Source organism: Carassius carassius, chromosome 26 (genome assembly GCF_963082965.1).
Source record: "Carassius carassius chromosome 26, fCarCar2.1, whole genome shotgun sequence".
Taxonomy (NCBI): Eukaryota; Metazoa; Chordata; class Actinopteri; order Cypriniformes; family Cyprinidae; genus Carassius; species Carassius carassius.
This window is the reverse complement of record NC_081780.1, coordinates 10,161,719-10,186,641: the sequence shown is the minus strand read 5'-3', so window position 1 is coordinate 10,186,641 and position 24,923 is coordinate 10,161,719. Positions and strand designations below refer to the sequence as shown.

The following is a 24,923-nucleotide window of genomic DNA, read 5'->3' as shown; positions in this document are numbered from 1 at the left end:
GAATAGTTATAATTGTGGCTGAAGAAATATACACTAGTTATGTTATTAACTACCCCTAAAATTACAATTCTGTCATCATTTATTCTGCCTTATTTTGTTACAAACCTGATTTACTTCTTTCATGGAGCAAAAGGGGAGAAATGTAACAATCTTTTTCATACCGTAAAAGTAAATGGTGACCAGGGGCTATCAAGCTCAAATGATTTAAAGAACCATGCAAGTGCTCCAAATGTGCCATCCTCAAGTATTTTCTTTCTTCTTTTTTTTTTTGTGAGGAAAAGGTATTTAAGTCATATTTAACTGCTAATCTCAAAATGCGTTTGCATATATACAAATATGGTGTGTCCAGCTAAATTTTCCTATATTTGCTTGTTTTAAGAAACTGTTACTGTTACTTTTAGTATAAGAAAGGTGCATTATAAATAATATTTATCTATTGAATTCCTACATTGTGGTGGAAATTTTTTTGGAATGAAATGGCAAGATTCTTTTGTCTTGCTAAGGCAAGTTGGATAGCTAGATCTTTATGTATCATAAATACACCCAATTTATTCATATTTTTACACCTTTTTTTAACAGATTTTTCCACTTGGAAATGAAATATTATTATGATCTCTAAAATGTAAACAAATACACTAACTTTTGGAAGGAAAAAAAACGTATTAGTGATGGAAATTACACCAATATTTTTATGATGTTTTTTTATATAAATATTATATAAATATAGTGAACAAGCCATATTGTCAACCGTTACATTATTAGGGTGCTTTTTGTCATTTTCAGTGCTGTGGACCATTTACTGTCATTGTATGGAAATGAGCAGCATGAATGCCATACTAAATATCTCTTTTTGTGGTGTACGGATTCTACAAAACTGAGGTTTTTTCTTTCCTCCTATAGTGTACTGAATTTGTACTGAATCCAGTTGTGTGTTTTTGTGTGTTTTCCACAGGCTAGACAGTTAGAGGAGAGAGATAAAGAGCTCCGGAAGCAGGACGCTTTCTACAGAGAACAAGTGGCCAAGCTAAAGGAAAGGGTATGACCTATACATTTGCAGTTACATTATCCACAGTTCCTGAATATATAGCAATGAACACTAAAGCGCTACATTATCACTAACATGATATGATATAACCGTAATGCTTGACAGTTGCTCACTAATGCGCAGTGCAGAATGCGAGATAAGCTGTCTTGAGCTATAGAGGCAGAATGTGAGTCAGCCTGTCCTGTGTTATATAGAGGCAGAGGTGAGACAGGCTGTCTTGCTCTACAATACCATGGCGAGGCAGGCTGTCTTGATCTGTAATGTGTGGCTGAAGCCCCTCGGCAACCTTGCTCACTCATTTGTTGTGTCCTCAAACTGACACCCTCCTACAGCTCATGGTCAGATCCTCCGCTGAGCCTCTGGGATGGGAGGCGTCCACCTCTCCTCACCTCAGACTCTTCGTCCTCAAACGGGCATGCACATACTAAGCTCCCAGAAGGGGGTGTGAAAGTGTGCAAAAATGGTCGATTTCTGGTGATGACCCATTTTAAAGTGTAGGTTGTGTCCATAGTTGTTTCAGTAGTTTAGCCCTTTGCTACCATATCTCTCTTTGCTCATTCAACTCATTTAATCTGCAATTTACCTGCTCTAGTATCAGCAAAGCACTTATGTATATATAGGTTATTCTGCAACTAGGGGCCTTGTAGGCCTTGTGGACTTAAATTTTAAAAGCATTTTATTTTCTTCTGGACTTTTAGGGGGCAGCCCTAATTTTGTTTGTTAAAGAAACAACCAAAAACATGATTGCAACAAACTAGCAGAGCACCTGACTTTAACATAGTTACAGTACATTACAGTACACATTGTTGTCTAGAGGCACAGTATAATCAGTGCTGATCTGGACCAGTCATGAACAAAAAAGCTGCTCAAAAGCTTCCATTATGATTGATTTACTGTAACTGTGTTTTGTGTTTGTTTGCGCGCAATAAAAGGATGAGTCTGTGGTTATCGACAGCATGCCACAAATCCAGTCCATAGACACTAGGTTAGAAAATAACCCAGAATATTCTTTTAAAGCTCCATTTATGTCAGTCATTAGACTTATCCTGTGTCCATGAAACTAGCTGATCTTGCACACGGCAGCTAGCTTTAGTTCAGTCTCTCTGTCTCTTTCCAAGGACAGCTCTTAGACCATTTCAACTCTGCATGCGGAGGTGTTATTGATCGCTCGCGGCTTCATCAATCACTTAACGATCTCAGTTCAATATTCCCGGCTCTGTGTCAACAAATACACAAACACACATACAGTCCTCAACCCTTCTGAGAGAGACACACACTCAGCTGGACTTTAGTGTGTCTGAGCCCAATGGATTGGTGAATCAGGATTTGTTGGTTGGACATCATAAATAATAAATGCTCTGGGTTTTACACAGGGCGATGGCTTAGAAAAGAGTAAGGACCATATGCAGTATACCATCCTATTCTATATGCAAGAACCACCATGTGCCGAAGAGTTAAAGTATGTGTATAATAAAAAAATAAAAAAAGATTTTTTTTAAATATTCTTATGTAATTTAATAATAATAATAATTATTTGCAATAATGAAAATAAGATTGACCAACTCACGTTTTGTGAAAAAAAAAAAGCATGCCAAGGAGAGGTACAGCAGATATCAAGATATTCATCAAATAATTACTTGCATTTACATGCATTTGCATTTCTCATACAAACAGCTTCAGATGATTTATAGTATAGCGTATGAGTCATTTAAAAAAATTTTATAATACTTAATTGTGCTGTGTCCTTTTGTGGCAATTACATGGAAAAGAGCAACTAAATTATTCTTCAAAATCTTTCACGTAACAAAAATAGAGAGAAAGAATGTGACAAAAAAATGTTGTTTGTAGCAACTTAGCAAATCATTTAGGGAAGCAATGGAATGATTTTGAACATAACACAATAACGTGTTTTTGTTTTTACTGTTTCCTCTTTGTCTCTCCTGTCTACCGAGTTTTCCCTAGCCTTTAGACTGTAACAGTACCAGGAGCGATCAGGAAAAAGAGAGTGAATGAGAGATAGAGAGAGAAGAGAATAAAATGCTGATATATATTACATGTCTCTTTCAATTCCGTTTGCTCGTTTATCAGTGGCTTGTGTCTGACAGCCCATCACAGCTCGGAGACGGCGGCTGCCACCTCCAGCCTACTTATTGGTGTGGCCACTCAAATTGCCTTTGAAACAATATCTATATATGTACTGTACGTATATATTCGCCACAGATTTTCACTCAATACTCTATGTAATACAATCTCATATTTCAACTGAGCGCTCTGCTTTTTTTCAGTACTTCTTTTCGGGGGGGTTTTCTCCTCAATTGAATTATTAGTAGTTTGGTGTCTTTCTCATAATGCTCCATGATCACAGTGGAGGGATGAAGTCTGAGGTGTTGAAAAAAGCTGCTTATACAGTGTTTTTGGCATGAGCGATGGCATTTAAATGACCTCAAGGGCACTTGACTGCAGTGGCTTTGGCTGTATGTTTGCCTGTTCAGAATTAAAAAGTTTTTTTTTTCTTTTCTCCTTTTGTTTTTTTTTTTCTCCATTGTTATGGTCTGGCTTAGTAACGTGTAAGAAAACCTTGATGGCATACCAAGCTAGTCAGAGATAAAATTCCCATAGTGCAATTCACCTGCAGCTCAGTGTTCTTTTATTTTGTAAAAACAAATTGTGAGTCTGTTGTAATTCTGTAATATTGGAATATTTCTTAAGTTCAATTAAAGTAAAGTGTATTACCAAAACAAAAATTAAATAACAATGTGAGAATCTTTTCCTAATCTGGGTTTGAAGTGTATAATTTATGGAGATTACAAAACAATTATTGATTGTTAATTGTGTTATTATTGTTATCCTTATTATTATTAGTAGTAGTAGTAGTATCATGAATCAATAGTAAAAAGGAATAATTGAATGATCCATTTTCACCCCATCTGCCAACCAACAGGATTATTTTATTTTATTTTATTTTATTTTTTACTTTACTTTTTTTACTTTAGTTCTCAATCCCATTACATTTTGAAGAGCACAACTGTACCCGTATATCCTGAAATTCTTACTGGTCAAACTATTCATATGTCAGAGTACATTGAATCCATAATAATCCATAATTTTTATCACATGATGTAGCATAACTTTAGTTTACAACTAAAGCCGAGTTCAGACTGCACGATTTTCAAAGTAGTCGGGTCACTGTTCTTTTCACACTGCATGACTATCTTGGCCAGCATTCAGTCACTGCTGTGTTCACACTGCACAATGGTTCGGCGACAGAAGGTTTCACACTGCATGACTTTACAATAGGAAGTATCGCCGACAGCTCTGTCTGGCACGCAAACTATGTTTCACAACCAAACACACGCGAGATGTGACAAGGAAACAACGCGATATAACATGTGCAAGACCAGAGTTTTCACGTGAGACTGGGATAGCTCAGATGAAACGTCAAACAGACACGGGTGCTCCTGCTAAATTTATACTAATTTATCTTCCATTTCATGGGTCCAAATAGACCGAGAAGAAAGCCTTTTTCTGAAATGAAGCCATACTTGCTGATATTGTGGTCTATAACTCCTCCCCGAACTCCCCGCTGCTCTGTATCTTGCTCTCTCATTGGCTGTCGGTCATTGCCGATGTAGTTTTCAGTCAGAACACTTTTCAGACAGCATGATTTTGAATCGCCGACAGGTCTAGATATTTAGCATGCCAAATATCTCACGGGCATGGGCGACTCATCGGCGGTTCTCTCAGATCGCGTCTTTGCTCATTCACACTGCGTGATTGTCACTCGCGTGAACGAGCTCAGATTTGCCTGTGATTTTGGGCATTTGTCGGCGATTTCTCAAAACATGTCGGCGAGCCAAAAACTGGGCTAAAATCGTGCAGTCTGAACGCGGCTCTACTCTTCATTCAAAGCTTTGATTCAGCCTCTCAGGGGCTGTTACCTAGCAACACTATATGATGTGGACGTAGTAACCCATAGTGAGGCTAGACATGGATTTGAATATAAATCGCTCTTCTCTGCATGCAATGCTCTGTCTTTCTGTTTCCAGTGCTTACTGACAGCATTGTTAAGTGAAGAGTGTGTGTTGTTTTATTTGAGATCAGTGTGTGGTCATTATCTCTTCCTCACTGTAGACGAAACACTGGAAAGGGACAGAGTCTGTCCCTGCACGAGGCCTCGTTAATTTAATTAGCTGAGTTTTATCTACTCAAGAGACACAGCTTGAGCTTTGCGTTCACACTCATGTCCCCTTGTTTTTACTTCCAGACAGCCACAAGCAAAGTAAAAATTTGGATGCTTAAAAATCTATTATCATTTGTTCACCATCATGTCGTTCCAAACCCATATGAGTTGAAATGTCACCAATATGTCACTCTAAAAAATGTTTTCCATGCTTGGATTGGATGTTTAATGTAATGCCACTGAATTACAGCATGTGTGCTTGTTTGCAACATTTCCACTCATCTGTTTTGTTTCAAAGTCACTCGCAGTATGAGGCAGTAATGGAAGGATTGACTCCACAGGCCTCTGATCTGCTTTCCTTCTCCGTTTGCAGTCACCAGCTTTGATTTGTTAAAACTCTGTCTCACGTCTCCGCTGGTGCACTGCAGAGCCAATATGGCCGCCGTGCTGTTGAGCCATAATGGCTGTCTCAGCGGGGGTTTCCCCTCACATCCTCTCTGGTCTGTGAGAGATAACACAGCCTGCTGATTACTGCACCACTGCTCAGATCTCTCATTATAAAGCCTGCGAGATTTAATTTGAACATGGGGTTGTTTTCAAAACATCACCTATATGCACCGTCAGTGGCAGGAATAGCTTTTAGGAGGTACTTTCATTAGTCCATAATACCCCTGTGGCCACCAGATTAAATAAAGTTTTATTTTTAGATGCATGTAAACAGAAGGTGAGAAATAAGTCTGACAAGCTGCATCGTTGAACACATAAAGGACTGGATTCTTTAGTAGTGCTTGCTAAGGCTATGAATAATAAAGTTCCTCAAACCATGAGGCTATTTTGACTTAAAAAATGTCAGGGTAGTACAACTGCAACATTACAGCATCATATATCATAGTTGGATCACATGACTTTGTTAGTTGCACCACATGACTTTGATTTCACAGATAAAAGATATTAGTATTTCTTGAATATATATATATATATATATATATATATATATATATATATATATATATATATATATAGAGGAAGCAATAATAAAACATTTTTATCTGCAAAATAAAGCTGCTCAATAAGTTAGCTGAACCACATGAGTCTGCTGGTCGTGCCGCTTGACTTTGATTTTTCAGGAAGTACAAGAAATAAATGTATATTAGTATTTTAGATTTAAGTTCATCAGAAGAAATAATAAAATTTGTTTGCAAAATCAAAACATCTATATGATATTAGATCACATGACTTTGCAAAATTATATCATTATTTGCGGTGCAACCAACAGACAAGAGTTTTTAATTATCATTATTTTAATATACAATAAATAATAATAAAACGCTTTTGCAAAATCAAGGCATGTGTTGTGACAAACACATTCATGTGGTCCAACAGACAAAACTGTTTTAATAATAAAGCAAAACATAAGATATTGTGTTTTAATAATAACAGCAAAATCAAAGTAAAGTGTTATGACTTAAAATTTATGTGGTCCAACAGACAAAAGTGTTTATTAATAAAAGCACAACAAAAGATATTGTGTTTTAATAATAAAAGCAAAATTAAAGTAATATGTTGTGACAAACACTTTCATTTGGTCCAACAGACAAAACTGTTTTAATAATAAAAGCAAAACATACGAAATTTTGTATAATTAATAAAAGCTAAATTATTTCCAAAAGTCGTGTGGTCTAAATAACTCATCATAGAAATGACTACTGCAAACCTTTACTAATGTGTTAAGCCTTTTAAAATTCTAGATTTTTTTGCTCTTTTTGTGACAAGGTTAAGTTAGTTCAGGTTGTGAAATGTCATTGTCAGAGTTTTCAAATTGCTAATATTTATTAAATAAATAAACACTTTTCAGCTTGAAAAATGTATGCTCTAAAACTTTTAAAAACTTTTTTGAAAATTATTGTTAAGATGTAAGATTTCTAAGATCAGGTTTTGTAATCATAATCTGATAACAGTCTACTCAGGCTATGGCAGATGAAGATGAGGGTTTAGGGTTTGATGAGAGAGCATGTGGGTGGTAAACGTTTGCTCTCAGATTGATGGAGGGGCCACTAAATCAGTGTGGCCCAACTTTGAAATCAAAATCAGTACCTATCCCACTCTGTCATTAATCAAGGGAAATGGCAGACCTCCCAAATTGCACCGTCCCTCAGGTCATGGGGTTTTAGAGCATGTGTTTGGAGGTCCAAATCACTTTCCACGTAATCAATTTTTGCTTCAGGCCAGCGTCTTTTTAGTGTGTAGCCCTGATTACTACTGAGTCCTCCCATCAGATCTGCATCATCACAACATGCTCTTAAAATCACTGCTGTTGTTCCCTTATATCAGGCCCCTCCGAGTCAAGCTTGTACCTGATATCGTCTTTAACTCTCAGAGCTGTTGTTCCAATAATAGGAAGATGGCAGACTTGTCAATATCCACTCGGGGGAAATCAAACAATATTTTGGAACTTTGCAACTGTGCAAGACAGCTGTTCAGCTTCCTACATCCCATAGTTTAATACTCTAGTTCCACAAAGAGTCCAAAACCACAGTTTTAAGCAAAGACCAAATGGTTTGCCTTGGCAAGAAAATAAAACCATCATAAGCAGGTAACTATTAGCGGGTAACTAAATTTTATTTTATTTATTTATTAAATTTTTTTGTGTGTTTTTTTTCACTAAATTTAGCATTTCTTTCATTACATTTATACTTTTTTGCCTAAATATCATTATTTAAATATATTTTATTAATAAAGTAAATAAATGTTAAATATTAAATTACAGTACAATACTTTATAATGACCGGTAAGCATTGTTAATGGTCTTTTATGGTAAAATCTCTCTCTACCAACCATTGTTATGTTTGACAGGAAACTGATTTTGGACTCGTACCACATCTAGCCACTAGACAAATGATTTCTACTTGACGCGCAGTCTATCAGAAGCTATACAGTAGCTTCACTAAAAGCCTAAGATATAATTATTGATCCTCATGGTTGTAGCCTTTCATTTGTATTGATTGTGTGTGTGAGACAGTGAATGTGAGATGAACCTGTCTGGCTGTGATTGAGAGCTCTCTTTATGGATGTACAAGTTTTTGTTGTCACATCCTCAAATTCAGTCATACATCTGACATTCTGCCCATTTTCTTTCAAATGTCAGTTATCTTTTCGAATCGTCGACCCGAAAGCTTTATCAAGCTCCTTTCCAGGTTGCAAGGATATTTTTTTTTGCCCACCTACTCTTGACACTTGATGACCTTTTCATCTTTGTTGACACTTTTTCTTTGATTTCCTCACCTCTTTGAAATCTGAAAGCGAGCAAAACGTGCTGCACGGACAACAAAAATGATTAATTTAGTTTTTTTTTTTTTGTACTGGTTGCAGAGAAAGGTTGAGACTCAGCACGGTTGAACCTGCTGCTGTTTTGAACTTTTGTGTGAGCTTTTTATGTCTATAAATGTTCTTTTATCTCTGTTCATACTGAAGGAGACAACAGAGGCAATTAAGATGTACATACTGTACAATAAAAGTTTTTTTTTTACACACATCTTCTCCATCTTTCTCTTCCTCAGAGTGCCCAGTTCTACAAGGTTACAAATGAAAACCATCACAAGGCAGCAGACGAGGTCAACGCCAAGTTTAAGTGAGTTCAGAATAACACACTCAAAAAGTCCAAATACAGTTACTCCACATGCTGTTATTCATTATTTTTAAAGCTTGATCAATGTGGCTTTTATGATTATTGTGCACCATATATCTTTTATAACTTAGTATTTTGTGCTAATTTATTTATCTGAAATAGTTTTCCCTTTATCTTAAGTATTATTATACATACACAATAATACAGCGTACACACACACTATAATACATGTACAATAATTTCTTTTTTTATAAGACAAAAATGAAAGTTTTCATTATTTACTCACTTTTATATCATTTTCTATCCATATCATTATATCATAAACTGTATGACTGACTGACTTCTGTTGAACACAAAAGAAGACATTTAGACAAATGTCCAAGCTGCTCACTTCCATACAGTTAAAGTGAATGAGTAAATAATGACCAGAATTTCATATCCCTTTGAATCTACAAACACATATGCAATCATGGATTACCTGATCCGGAAACACGCTTAAGATGTTTCTCTCATATATTGTGACAAACTTCCAGTCTTGTCATGAATGTGAAGTCTTGTCCATTAGGCTACTGTAGCTAGAAACATGTAACTGAGGAGCTCTACAATTATAGGACATTTTGGCTCCATATGTCTTAATGTGGCCTATTAGCCCCAATAGTAATGCATGTTGGCTAAGGGGAAGTGAAAGGAGGCCAGCCTGTTTCAGGACTAGCCTGCGCTCACAGATCGCATTAGGCTGTCATTATACCTCTTCCTCAGTGCCAACACAGGGATCATCGTCTCTTTAGAAATGTCAGAAATTGATTTGTGGTGTCCAGTGGGGCAGAATTGGAGTCTGGAGGGGGGAGGTTGTGCAGCTAATGCTAAATTGCATTAAGAAATGCATTAAAATAGCATTAGCCTGACATGGTTCTTCGCACAGGCCTGGGCTGGGGTGTCATGTGACCAGCGAGGCCACAGTGGATGCTCTGATTGGCTGATTGCATTAGAGAGGTGCATTAGCAGCACTGTGATTGGATTACGGGATGGTGGGAGGAGAGCGTGTGAGAGGGTTTTTGTATGTAATGAAATGTCTTCAGGGTCTGATGTTACATGAGGAAAGATCCAAGCTTTACTGACTTCGAGAATAATGAGGTTTAACGGCATGTGCGTGGGAAAGACAAAAAGAAACTGCAAAGTCTCTGTAAGCTATGAATGATGGGGCCACAGGTGTGTGTGTGTGTGTGTGTGTGTATGTTTAGGTTCTACATTAGAAACACATCTATCTGTATTGCTTTTCCCAAATGGATATTCCAACATTATTCTCCCTCTAAAGGGAAAACAGGTGATAAGATACTATCAGAAATTGGGTTGGGTAATAAGAATGAAGTGCGTTTTGTCTGAGGCTTTTGATTTCCTGAAAGTTGAAACTGCCCTAGAGATGGAGGTCTAAATCTGCATAAACGATGGAATTAACATGAGTTTGATATGATAATCTTTTGCTTGAAGCTGTAAATGGTTGTCTCTTCAACGTCTTCATTCTCTTAGTAGCTGAAAGCTTTTTGATGTGCATGTGGGTTTGGTTTCTGGAAAATCTGTCTGTCTTCCCTTATGTTGTGCATAATAAGATGGCAATGCCATGAACGTTTGCCATGATTTTATTTTATGCATTGAGCATTGGTGGAATTTCTCTCCAAAATGTTGGTTTTAGTGGTGTAAAAACTAATTTGATGTCAACAGTGAATGGCATGGATTAGTAGGCCAAACAGCACTTGGAGCACCTAGAAACAAAGCAATATGGGGACAAAGTGGTAGTTTAGGGTTGGAATGACTTTATCAACCAGTGGGCTGGAGATATGGTTTAAGGTTAAGAATTTGAACCGATAAGATGGGCGAAAGTAGAGTTTAGGATTTAGGGTTGAGGGATGGGGTTTGAGGTCAAGGTTAAGTGAGGATTAAGATGTTTAGAGGTTAGGTGTTGAAAAATAGAGGTTAGGGTTTTGGGGGTAAACATTTAGGAGGGGTTTGAATTGGATTGGGAATGGTTGAGATGGTTTTAAGGTTGAAAATTGGGGGTCAGGGTTAGGAATATAGGGGTTGGATTTAGAGACAATGGATATGGTTAGGGCTATGATTTGGAATGTTGTTCTTGGAACAGCAAAGGTTTTCGATCAGAGGATGTTAAAAGTATGGCATACACTGCTGCTAAATTCGGATATCAGTTCACCTTTTAGTCCTGTTCTGTTCACAGACAGTTCAGTCATTTACAGGAGTGACAACCACTATTTACAACCAAATTAGCTTTCAAAAAATGTAGGCAGTGACGTGTACTGTACAGGAATTGTTAATGACGTTATTTAAATATGTATAAGAGTTTTGATGCAAGAAATCCCAGGGAACAACTATTTTATGTTGCCAGATCTTACTATAAAATAATGACAAATAAGTACAAGCCTATAATAAACTAAAAATCCAATTGCATTATCCTAAAAATAAACCATTTACCAACATTTCATAACCTGCATCTGCCTTCTTTATTAACTGCATAAAAATGAATTCGCTTTACCTTGAGCCTACACAACAAGCCAAACAGTTGCTTATTCAAGTGTCTTAAGTGGCTTATAATAAGCAGACATGGCAACATTTCAAGAGCTCTGTCAACTGTGTTTAGATTAAAATAGCCAAACATAACAAGTCTTTGGTCACTGTAATATTACTTTGGTCAAAAATAGTGAATACCAAACATGCCACATGCTATTTTGTGAATAAATAAAATGATAATTTAGAGGAATCGTTCACCTTTTAAATGTTTGTCACTCCTGAAATTTAATAGTGTGTACATGGCCCATGTTTATATGTACATGATCACACATGCATTTGATGCTGTTCACAGACACACACACACACATACACACACAAAACTTCTGCTTCCTCATAAACTTATGCAAACACACATCCTGTCAAGCTACGCAGCCGTGGATGCTGGATGAATTACAGATAAATGCTTGAGTGGAAGAGTGTGATGTTTTCTCCAGCCACCTGTCAGCGCTGACCTTTGCCTCATTCCTGTGATGCTGTGTTTAAGCATGCACTCTGTGTGTTTGTCTTGTGTCCCCAGGGGGTTGCCATATTCTGTCACACCAAAGCAGTTTCACAGCGTTGACCTCTCCCTATGTTCTGCTATCTTCTGTTTTCTGAATGAGTTTAGATGTCCCTGCTCACCCAGTTTAGTCGCCCATTAACGTGGCCTGTTTGAGTCAAAGGGCACTTGTTGGAATTAGTGTCCCAGTGCGCTGTTATTGTGATTTTCAGTATGCTTTTAATGAATACTTAAACCAAATATGGACTAAGGCCTTAAACGTGTTCTACACAAGTATGTGGATACAAACACTTGGTTTCATGCATCATTGTCGGAATGTGTTATAATGTGCATAAGGCCTATATATAAGCATTGCTGTTACTGTCATGGGATGCTATAATGGGCATTAGTATAAAACAGTTTTTTTACAGTCAGATACTAAAATCCATTAGTATTTTGTGAATATAAATTCTAAAATAAATTGTTGGAAATACAACTGAACTTATGGCAGTTCTGATAAATTATAATTATTCTTTTATTATTTAATTATATATATATAAATATAAATATATATATATATATATATATATATATATATATATATATATATACAGACTAGGGCTGCACGATATTGGGGAAAAATTACATTGCGATATTTAATTTTTCTGCGATATATATTGCGATATGAAATCTAATCAAATTTTTTCTTACAAACAAAAATGGGGTGAGCAGATTTACATTCTCATTTTAAATGATTTAAACATCGACACCATCGTGTCAATTGATTAATATGCGCGATGGAGAGAGAGCAAGACAGCGCTCGTGTTGTTTGAAGTGTGCGGCCGAGGCTCGCTCTCTCTCTCTCGCGCGCTCGCTCTCTCTCTCTCGTGCTCTCTCTCTCTCGTGCGCTCTCTCTCTCGCGCTCTCTCTCGCACGCACGCGCGCTCGCTCTCTCTCTCTCGCGTGCTCTCTCTGGCCCATACAGTTAATGAATAACGGATCAACTACAACAACCTACATCGCACATCCTGCGATGTGACTATCGTGGATTCGTACATCGCGATATCGATGCTTAAACGACACATCGTGCAGCCCTAATACAGACACACACACACACACAATAATTAATTATAATAATTTTATAATTGTAATTTTTACACTTTCAAAAAATTATCATACATTTAGAAATTTCAATTAAAAAATGATTTTGTTAGTCAGATATTAAAATTGAGTAGTATAAATAATTTTTTTAATTAAATTATTTATTATATATTCAAATAATTGTGAATATATTATTTCATTTATATCACTTTAATACAATTTTTATCTTTCTAAAATTTATTTTGTGTAAATAAAAACAATAAATACTAAAATGTGTTGTACTACAACTTATTTTAATAATACTACAATTTCATCTATTTATAATAAATTATTATTTTCCAGTATTCTTCTTCTTGTTCTTCTTGTTATGCTTCTTCTTGTTGTTGTTGTTCTTCTTCTCTGTCTTTTTCTATTATTATTATTATTAAATTATGTATTATAGATCTATATATTATATATACATTTTATTTAAAAAAAATGACTTTGTTATTAAATTCTGTATGTTTTTAACAGTTAACTTTGAATATTTAATGTAAAATAAACATTTTACAGGATTACATTTTAAAGTACTGGAAATGAGCGTACACAATTTAATATCTGATATCAAAATTTTTTAATTCTTAATATCAACTGATAACCGATACAATACTGATGCACTGTGCATCCCTAGCACCTGCATTTGCATACATTCATAGAGATTATTTCTGACCCTGCATGACATCGTGTTGGCATTCGTTGGAAAAACCCCATCATACACTGCAAGATCTCAGACTGTAATAGGCTACTCTTTAGAAGAAATAACTCCTCTTAAAAGGCCATGAAGTTTGACTGCCAATTGAAACACAGCTTGACCTGTTTCAGAGAACACAATTATAGCTATTACAAGGAATATAAGTGAACTAGCCACAATATTTAAGCTAAGTGTTCTGTTTTAAAAGAGGTCATTCTAAGGCTTGACGTCAAAGAATATCATTGTAGAGTAAATGGCCTTCTTACTCAACAAGAAAAGCTCCACACACACACAGTTATGTCTGGCGCTGCCACAGGTTATCAAACCCTCATAATCTTCAAAAGTGTCTCTCCAGACTCCAGGCTGGCCACTTTTAGCTCTGTTACATCTTTACCTTGTCTAGGTTTACCTATATATCATTCTCTTATCTTCCCTCCCACCCCTTCACCTTTTTGTTTTGCCGTTCACACCCTGGTATCAGACCTCTTTTCTCATCTTCTCCATCCAGAAGCCTCTCTTCTTTTGCCCAATTCCACCTTTTCCTTCCATCCCGACAGGTAATGGGATGATGCGAGTTGGTTTCGGAGCCCGGGCCTCTCGTCTTTGCTGATGGATCGCGTTTTAAAAACACCGAAAATGAACGCTTATCATTTTTCTTCGTAACTGCTTCATTCGTTTTGATTTCTGTCCGCCTGTCACACACGCCGTCAGCTCCTAAATGAACATACATGTGGTTTTTTTCAGAAGTGGACGCTTAACCTCTTCACCCCACTAGACTGCGAGTGCTCATAATGATGACGGATAGTCACATGTCTGTTAAGAGAGAGATCCCAGTTCATCCCGCGCCGACTGTAAAACACTGGACTGATATTTCATTAGTCTTGATTTGCCAGAATTAAGACTGTTTGAGAAATGCATGCTGGTATTTGAATAAGCTAAATGCTGCAGGAAGAGCGTCTTTGTGTCTTTGTTTGCCCCTTTTTCCCCGTGCTGCTGCAGCCGAATGGTTTTTGCCTAGTAAATCCCCTACAGACCTGCACACCTATAGGAAGTCCTTCATGTGCTAGTGTAGGTTAAAAGGAAGGTTGCAGAAGCATGGGGTAATTTAGAGCGCAGTCTCTTTCCGTTCTTTTCCTGCCTTTCTTTCAGAAGCTCTTTTTTTTTCTCGCTCCTCCTGTGATAAAGCATCTCATATCTGTGTGTCTCTCTCAGCCCTCGGTGTCACAGTCGTCCAAGCGCCTGCTCGCTGTGATTTATGAGCCACGTCTACTTCTTTTCTTCCAAAAACCATTTCAGCTGGACGGAGGGATTTACGCGGGGACATAAATAAATATATACACGTCTGCGATATTATAGAGCTGTCCTGCATTTTGACGCCTGATCTGAGGGAGAGAAGGGGAGAAGTAAAAAAGATTGCGAAGGTGCCATTCAGCTCTGTTGATGTGTGGGTATATTACACATCATAATGCTATTAAACTAAGTATTAAAACTCACATCATGTGTTTGAATAGCAAAATTGTTGTTGTTTTTTCCTCACAGTTTTTATTTTCAATTCTAAATTGCACACTATTATACGTATAATGTGCAAGATTAGAAGTAGTGTGTACCAGATCATCATTTCAGAAGTATACATATATTTTCAGCTAATATTATCCATAGATCCTTGTGGTACAGAGGATTGGCAGTTGTATTTGATCTTTTGATGCTACCTGCATTACTTTTTTTTTTATTTGAAATGTGAATTGAAATTAATATAAAAAATGCATATTCATCATTGTCAGAGGAAATATTTGTTACTGTTTTTGAAAGAAGTCACTTATGCTCATCAAGGCAGATCAAAAATGCAGTAAAAACATTTATATTGTGAAATATTATTTCAGTTCAGAGAATCTGTTTATTTTCAGCAGCCATATCCAATCTTTAGTGTCACATAATTTTTCAGAAATATTTTTAATATTCTGATTTGTGCTCAAGAAACATTTTTATTATCAGTGTTGAAAACAGTATCACTGATTAATATGTTTGTGGAAAGAGTTTTTTATATATATATATATATTAGGGCTGCACGATGTGTCGTTTAAGCATCGATATCGCGATGTACGAATCCACGATAGTCACATCGCAGGATGTGTGATGTAGGCTGTCGTAGTTGATCCGTTATTCAGTAACTGTACGGGCCAGCTGCTCCCCGGCCCTTGACGAATGTGATTCGTGGAGAGCGCGGGAGAGAGAGCGCGCGAGAAAGAAAGAGAGAGAGAGAGAGAGAGAGAGAGAGAGCGCACAAGAGAAAGCGTGCGAGAGAAAGAGCGCGCAAGAGAGAGCGCGAGAGAGCACGAGAGACAGAGGGAGAGAGAGAGACAGAGCGAGCCCCGCCCGCACGGTCATTGTGTTCAAACAACACGAGCGCTGTCTTGCTCTCTCTCTCTCCCTCGCGCATATTAATCAATTGACATGGTGGTGTCAATGTTTAAATAATTTAAAGGAGCTATGTGGAGGTTTTTACTTAAAAAAAAAAAAATATGAGCCATGTATGAGCCAACCATGATGTAAAAAAAAGAATGACACCTCGACTGTCCACCACGGTTGCCTCTATCAGCCTGTAGGCTCAATTGTGTGTGGAGGAGTCGGGCCCGAATTGGCGCGAAAATTCACAAAATGTGACGTCATGCACGTTCTCGTCTACTTGGGCTTACAACCGTACGGCACGCCAGCCATTATAGTAAGCAGCGGCACTAGTGTTTTCAAATGGACTCTGCGGATGGAAAGAAGCGACCAGCCTCCAGCACAATTCAGACACCCACGGACACTCCTCGTGAGTAAAAAAAAAAAAAAAAAAATAAGAGCGTGCGCACTGAGAACGAGCATGAGACTGGCTGCAGTTCCTCTAATGGCCACTGGTGTCAGTAACGGTTAGAAATTTCAGAACCTACGCAATGCTCCTTTAAAATGAGAATGCAAGTGTGCTCAGCCCATTTTTGTTTGTAAGAAAAAATTAGATTAGATTTCATATCGCAATATATATCACAGAAAAAAATATATCGCAATGTCATTTTTTCCCAATATCGTGCAGCCCTAATATATATATATATGTATATGTATATGTAATTTTTTTTTTTCAGAAAATGTATTGAATTAAAAAGTTAAGATAAACAGCATTTGTAATTTTGGGTAACAAAATATCTCAATTGTCACAGTATGTCTGTACTGACTAAAATTATTAATTTCTTAATTGAAAAAAAAAACGTATTGAACCTAAAGTTTTGTACAGCATTGTACATTTTACATTTATATTTCATTTATATGTTTAGAATTAAAAAAATTATGTAATTCAGTCATTTTTAAGGTTTTTAGCTGTCAATTCCATTTATTGTATATATTCTATATCTAAAAATTCTCTATTTCTATTATTGTCCTTGAACATAGAAGCACAAATTTTCTGTCTTGTTTTATCCATTTCTTAACTCTGTGTTTCTTTTTGCCTTTTTCTGATGTTTTTAATTTATTTTTTCCTGTGATAGTCTAGAAGAGGGATGATGTGTGATAGAGAGCAGCTGTGTGTATTTAAGTGAACGGATTGAGGAAAGGACAGAGAGATATAGAAAGACAAGGATAAGAAAAGAGAGAGGGTGAATCCCCAGTCCTTCCGGGACCCAAAGAGTTGAGACGGTGACTGACAGCGGGCGTCCATTCACTCCTTCATTCATCCGCCCTTCAGAGCAGCTAATATGAATGACGGCGCGGATTAGACCGCGTCTGATCTAGAAAGAGTGCCTCTCTGAATAGAGCAGGATAACATCTCCCTTCCACCCCAATCCTTTCTTTGCCTATTGCTGTCCCAAAGGTCACCCCTGTCAAATGAAGAGTTTTGTGTGTGTGTTCTAATCCTCCGGGGACAGAGGTGATGTTTCGTTTTAGGCCACATTGGGCCTCAGATTTCATGGGAACTGGGTGGTCTTCATCTGTATGCCCAGTGTGACCCACTGTGTCCTCTGGATCACATTCAGAGAATGGTATTTGGTTAAAAATCTGCTCTTTTTTTGTGACCTGGAAGGATGGACGAGTTGTTGATAGCGATCTGCAAGGGCTTGCAAAATCCAGCAGGAAACTCAATGCTGTCTGGGTCAAAGATGGAAATTCTGGGGTGTTTGCAAATACATTTTGGAAAAAGCGTTCGAGATGAGTTGCTTGCTAAGTCTCACCATTGTAGTTTCTTCCAAAATACCATTAGAGTTGCATACAGATATTGATACTACATCAAAACATTAAATTATAGATCATCAATTTTTTTGTCACAAAATGTAAATTGATATTGCTGTCTATCGGATTTATTGGTGCAGACTGTTGGGCTTAGACAAATGGTACAGCTGGTGGGTTTAGACGCAGGTGTGTGTGTGTGTCAGAGAGGGACCATCTTACAACTGGAGAGTCTACACATCAGAGACACAAGCTGCACTGATTAATACTGCTTTCAGTTGTCTGGGTGGGTGGCTTTACTTAGCTGTACTTAGGGGACAAAACTGTCAGCAGAAGTTAACTAAATCTGACAAATTCCCTGTGGAGACATATGTGAAGGTCATCTAAAGTCAAAACCGATTAATATATTAGGTAAATTGTGTTTTTATTTATTCTAAAAATGCCAAAAAGTTAATTTTTGTTTGAGTTTAGGTTAGTAACAGTAACCAGCTTTATAAAAACCTATGGCTTCTGTTGATTTAGGCTGAATATGTGTGGTTCAGGATGTCTTCAGCTGATGTATGTCTTGAAGCAGCACCTCGTTAGACCTCCTGCACTGTGATCCAACATGCAATTATGCTGCAAACTAATTCTGCACCAATCAATTCTGCTATTGATAAGCCATTGATCTGATGTTTACTTGTGAAAACAAAGCAGGAATATCATTTAACAGCTCTTTATCACTGCCACGGGATCAGTTCATTAAAAATGGAAAATGTAATAATGATGGATGACCACATTCATTTGCTAAATATATCTGTCCTCTGACTGTTTTTACTCTCTCCTTCTTCCCCTCTTTTACTTTTTTGTTCTCTCTCTCAGGCGATATGAAATTAGTCCAGTGTGCACCGACCTTCAGGGCCAGATTCTGAAGTGCTACAGAGAAAATGCTGGAAAAACTCTGCTGTGCTCTAACATCGCCTCTCAATACATGCAGTGTGTCAACAGTGCAAAACAGGTAAATATCTGAGTGTGTGTCTATGAGATTAAATGTACTATTTTTCAGAAGTTAGCTTTTGTAATAAATAAGAATATATATTATAATTAATACGTATATATATATATATATATAATTTGTAAAAAATTATATATAATACTAATACTTGTGTGTGTATATATATATATATATATATATATATATATATATATATATATATATATATATATATACAAGTATATATAAGTATTAGTATTATATATAATTTTTTACAAATATCAATATGTCTGTAGTTTATTCTCATATTTATATATAATAAAAAAGTTCACCTTAAATACATGTTTAAGACAGTATACTTAAATACATGAGAAATGCTTCAACATAATATGAAATGTTAATTTTTTAAATATAAATGTAAAATAGGTTGTAGAATTAAATCTTCACTCATGTAAGTCAAAAACCTCTGTTGCTTTTGCCCATAGTGCTAATAGTAGTATTAAGACCTTCCAGTGTGTGCGTCTTCTGTTTGTATGTTCTACCATTTCCCAGCAACCCCAGCGTACGAATTAGTATCTGCAGCTGCTGTTTAGCCCATGACATTAAGATCCAGTGAAACTGCCTTGCCGTTCTCTCCAAGCCCTGTATTAACACACTCTCTGCCTGACCCACACCTCCATTTGCAAAACCAAACTTCTGTCCAGTGTTCTCTGACTTTCCGCTTGGCTACCGGCTACACTAAGTTCACTCTAAATTGTAGGCTCAGACGAAAGACTCATTTCCATAATTCCAGCTGACAGCTGCTGTTCTTGGTGCAGGCCTAAGTGTGTGTTAAATGAAGTAAGTGGGAACAGGGACGTGTCATTTAAATAGCGTCGTCCCACAATCCCCCTTCCCAGCATCCCTGGTCCGGATTCCGTAATGCAAGGATGGAAATGGGCAGCATTGGACCGACCCTCTCCAAAAATCTCCTCTGCACACTCAAGCAATTCCATGCAAACACAATTTATATTCAGATGTGTCTTTCCATTAGATTTTTACAACAGCACAGTTTGGGGAGCGAGAGCGAAAGAATGTTGCCCTCTGGGGTATTAGTTTAAAGCAGCGCTGTGAATTCTGCTGCACTTAAGCAATACATCATGTAAATAAAGAGATGTTTTATTCATTGTTGTGTATGCGGCAAATTTACCTGTAACTTCTTTAGCATTTCTAATGTTTTCGTGTTTTTGTGTTTGCGTATATGCATGTTCTTTTGCGCAGGCCTGTTCTTAGTATTGCTGTTTGGTAAATGTAATATGGATTCCAATAATGGCATGAGGTATTTTATGATTTTATTGACTCTGCTGTGAGGAACAGAGGTTACCTGTTTAATAAAATTGTATTAGTCACACAGGAAGACCAAAAAACAACAGCCAGCATAACAAAATAGCTAAACTGATTATGCGATTTGTGTATATGTGAGAGAAAGGGATGTAGGGCTGTGCAGCCAAGCAAAATGTCTATTTTGAATATCTGAAGAGCTATGGTTTGCTGTACAGATACCATTTACTTCAGCTAAACACTTTTTTGAATGTATTAGTCTGTTTCTTATGGAAGCCCATTTCCACCACTAAATAAATAAGAAAAAAAAAGGTAATTGTGAGATTTATCTAGATTTATTTTTTCTCTCGCAAATGCATGTTTACATCTCGCAATTGCGAGAAAAAATTTGGCAATGACCTTTTTTTTATTCAGTAGTGGAAACGGGCTTCCATAACTCCATAAAAAAATATATTTTTGACCAATTCAATAAAAGAATCATCATAAGAGTTTTTTTTTTCTTTTTTTTTTTTTTTTACTCTACACATTTTTCCTTTGTTCTGTGTTGTTTTGTTTAATTCGTTTTGTTTGTTTTGTTTTGTTGTGCTCTGTTTTGTTTGGTTTTTCGTAGGCTTTTTTTTTTTTTTTGTTAGCATGATCACTATGCAGTAGAGACGTGTCGTGTATTTATTGTCTTAACATCAGAACCCAGACTTTCATTTGTTTTCTTTATTCAGTTCAGACTGCAAACACTAAATATGCTATGGTGAAATATAATCATAGCATCATAGTAAATTAGATCAAATAGTGTTTATCATAGGAAATTAGATCAAATAAATGCTTTGTCTGGTCTGTAATGTTTTGACTTGCATTGTTTTGATTTTAAAGGATGAGGGCATGTCAAACAATCTTTCCATGCTGGCATCAGTCTAATTTGGCTAAATCTTCTACCAAGTAGCACTCTGCGACCTTGGCTTTGACTTGCAATGTATTGTAGGTTCTCCTTCAATCCCTGGCATTTTTTACTTCCATCTATCGCCACTGTAGATCACAATGTCTAAAATTCTGGCCAGTCCTTGCTTGTCTGTCTGGATCTGGAAGTCCCTCGGGATCTTATCTTTGTCATTTTCAGAGAACAAGGACCAGATAGCTCTGTATATTTGTATAAACAAGTCTTATTGAAAGAATCTAGATAGAGTGGCTATAATCAGTGGTCACCATTGCTAAAGAGCGAAAGAGGAATGAATTCCCCTGATACGGCCTGAGTACTAGAGAGGGTAACAACAGTGTTCGGTCACGGCTGTGGCTTTGTGGACGTAATTACTCCATGGTTTATCTTTGCTGGACTGATAATATTTTGGCTGTGACCTTCTTCTCCTTCTTCCATCACTTTGTGAAGCAGTGACTGTGGTACAACCCCAAGCCGATAGTGCCCTGAGCCCAGAGATAAAGTATACGCCCTCTTCCTCTCAAAGCACCATGAATACTACTTTATCATCAGCGATCTCTCATTCGCTCTTTCTTATTCCTAACGCGTGGTCAAACACTCCTCACCCTCTCTCCCTCCCTCCCTCTCTCTCTTCTCTTTTCTTCTCTTCTCTCAACTGTGGTCCACTCTTATAGGAAAGAGTGGAAGAGTTTGTGACTACAGCATCTGTTTGTGCCAAGGCCTCAAACTTGTGTCCTTCAGAGGTTTGGGACAAATGCCCCCACCTGTACGAGTGTTTTTCAAATTTTCAAATTAAGCATTACGAAATCATGCTCAAAATAAACAGTGAGTGCGTGAGAGAGATAAAAAAATGCATTGCCTTACTGCAGTGCCTTAAAGATTTATTTACGCCTGTATTGTATATCTTCAGATAACAAAAAGATGATATACTACTGTTTTCAATACAATAAAAGTAAGTTGTGACTAAGGATTTTTATTATTATTGAGTACTATTAGAGTATTTATTATTATTTTATCAGTGTTTATTTTTATTTTTTTGCCTTTTCAATTTTCGTTTTCGTTTTAGTATTTATGCAATTTTTTCATTTTCTGTAGTGTTTGTATTTTATTAAATTATTATTAATTTTTTTTTTTTTGGTCACACTTTATTTTAAGGTCCAATTCTCACCACTATGACTTTTGCCTCAATAAACTCCTAATTTGCTACTTTTTTACTAGTTTGTAAGATACTGGTATTGGGTAAGATTAGGGATGTAGAATATGTTCATGCCGAATATGTGCTTAATAATTACTAATAAATATGTGTTAATAATAGGCATACTAATAAGCAGTATGTTAATAGAGATAATTGGTCCCTATACTAAAGTGTTTTCGTTTTTTTATATTTTTCATTTATCTTTAAATATATATAAAAATATTTCTATTTAGATTTTTAGTAATTGTAGTACTTCAAGTTTAAAAATAATTGATATCATTTATTTGGCATAAATTAAGTTTTAATTAAATTTAAGTTTTCATCTAATATATGTCATTAATTTGATTTCAACTTTATTTCATTTATTGATGTAGATTTTTAATTGTTTCAGTTTCGGTAATAATAACAAAACAAATTTTTTTATATATATGCACATCTTCAAATTTGGTGCTTTGCATGTGTATATGTACCATAAATCAGATTAAAGAATTTTTTGTGGAAATTCTTTTGCATTTGCATGCATTTTCTCACATAAATTAATCATATGACTTGGCATATAGCACACTATTCTCATGGACTGTTTTTATAGTATGTTATGGACTTTTATAATGCATTTTTTCAGCTTGAAAGTCGGTCACCATCTACTTTTATTGTATGGAAAAGAACAGCACGAACAAAAAAATCCTCATTTAATTTCTTAATAGATGTTAAATATGAATACAAAAATGGTTGCAGCTGCTGAGTTCAAATAAGGACAGATCTGTTGTTTTCTCTCAGAATGTCTCTATGGCTTCTTCCATTTTTATAGTCTTGACGACAGACCGTGACGCCGGTCTATCTTCTCCTCTCCTTCTCTTCCATTCTCTCTCCTTCTCTCACTCTAGGGATTCTTACTTCCTGTTATCGGGTGCAGTAGCCTGTGAGAGATGCATATTGACGGGAAGAAAGAGCCACATGTTTACGTTTGGTTGTGTTGGGGCTTTTTGCTTCCTCCCTGGTTTGCTGTGTGGTTCATCTCTCAAGAATATGCACACATGCACTCACATTCACTCCTTTTTCCTTTTAACTCTCTCGTTCTCCTTGTGAATTTGCATGCAAATGCCGTGGAAACGTGCCACTCTCGCTTTTTTCCTAACACACTTTTTTTTTTTTTGTCTAGGACAAGTTGAGGACCGGAGGTTAAGTCTCTGGGCAGGAAGAGTTGGAGATCTGTTTGTATCAGTGATCTCACCGTTTATCGACTGTTGCCAAGGAAAGACGCCACCCAAAGACACACCTGAGCAGAGCTGAAGCAGAATCTGCAGTCAATTGAGAGCTAGATACCCTTGAACCTTGCTTTTTTTCCTATACCAGTTTTACCTTTCTACCTCCTTCCTGTTATTTCACCTTTATCCAGTAAAAGGGAAACTAGTATCCATTTCTCAAATGGACAGAATCAGTAAGCAGCGGTGATCATACAGTAGGTGGAACTCAAAGGTTCTGAGCACCTGAACCAGAAAATGCACCTTTTTTTGGTTCACAAAGGATAGCGCACACAGTGAAGAGAACTTAACTAGACAACAAATATTGGCCAAACTAGGCCATTCTAGACCCAACCACAGCAGAATCCCAGAACTCTGAGTTGGTTCTAGATTTGGTCGGTCTGGTTGTGTAGTGTCATCATACCTGTGATCCACCCTGCTAACCTACCACAATCACACTTCCCATTGCACTAGTCACATCCTTCAGCTGTTCGTTGTGTTTTTGCGTGTGATGTTCATTACCGTTTTTTGTCTCGTCGTTCACACAAAAAGGTCAGGCCTGATCATCTGATCTGCTTTAAAGAATAAACTATTCAAACCCCAAGCCAGTCTGACTGTGTCCTATTATTGTCTTAATACTAGGGCCTGATTAAACGCATGTAACAAATTAACTACTGTACATGACAATGCATTAATCCGATATGATCACATGATATTTTATATAAAAGCCTACAAATCCAGTCTATTTTGCAATTGAATTTGAGGTTTTGTCTTGTTCAGTCAAATCACATACATTTTGTCTGCGCTGTTTCTTTTAACTGTTTTTCTACATTACATTGGGTCTTGCTATTTTTCAGTCCTGTGCCATAAATGCAGTGTTTTTAAAGACGATTAAAGGGTGTTTTTAAAACTTTTAAATGCTTTTTATTTAGAATTGATTTTACTACAGTTATTTAAATTGCTCCACATATATTTAATGTATCAAATCAGATCACATCTAACTATTTTTCAGTTCTTATGCCAATTTTTTATTTTACTAAATTAATTAGATTGACAGCATTTTGTTACTTTCCCTAGTGGGAAAAAAACTAAAATTTATTTATTTTGTGCTAAGTATACTACAAATACATTTACATATTTACGCGCTAAATAAAAACCCTGCAATTGTAGTTTTGGTATACTAAACTGCTAGTGCACACTTAAAGTCTGCTAAATTGCAACAACTCATTTTGTGCTTAATATACTTCAATTGTGCAGAAGTAGAGATGAAGTCCAACTAAAGATATACTTCGAATTGTGCTAAAGTGGAACTATTCCAAGTGTACTTCAGGTA

The 24,923-nt window shown here is 36.5% G+C and overlaps 1 protein-coding gene across 2 annotated transcripts in view; it reads left to right on the top strand.

Moving 5' to 3' along the window:
- The window catches only part of chchd3a (coiled-coil-helix-coiled-coil-helix domain containing 3a), a 62,213-nt gene extending 38,019 nt beyond the window's left edge, over nt 1-24,194 (top strand). For both annotated transcript variants that reach the window (XM_059511110.1, XM_059511112.1), the window contains 4 exons: nt 953-1,036; nt 8,783-8,853; nt 18,795-18,930; nt 23,509-24,194. In XM_059511110.1, coding sequence (XP_059367093.1) covers nt 953-1,036; nt 8,783-8,853; nt 18,795-18,930; nt 23,509-23,532 — 315 coding nt within the window. In that variant the 3' untranslated portion in view covers nt 23,533-24,194. The remainder of the gene's footprint in view (nt 1-952; nt 1,037-8,782; nt 8,854-18,794; nt 18,931-23,508) is intronic.
- Nucleotides 24,195-24,923: the final 729 nt, after the last annotated feature.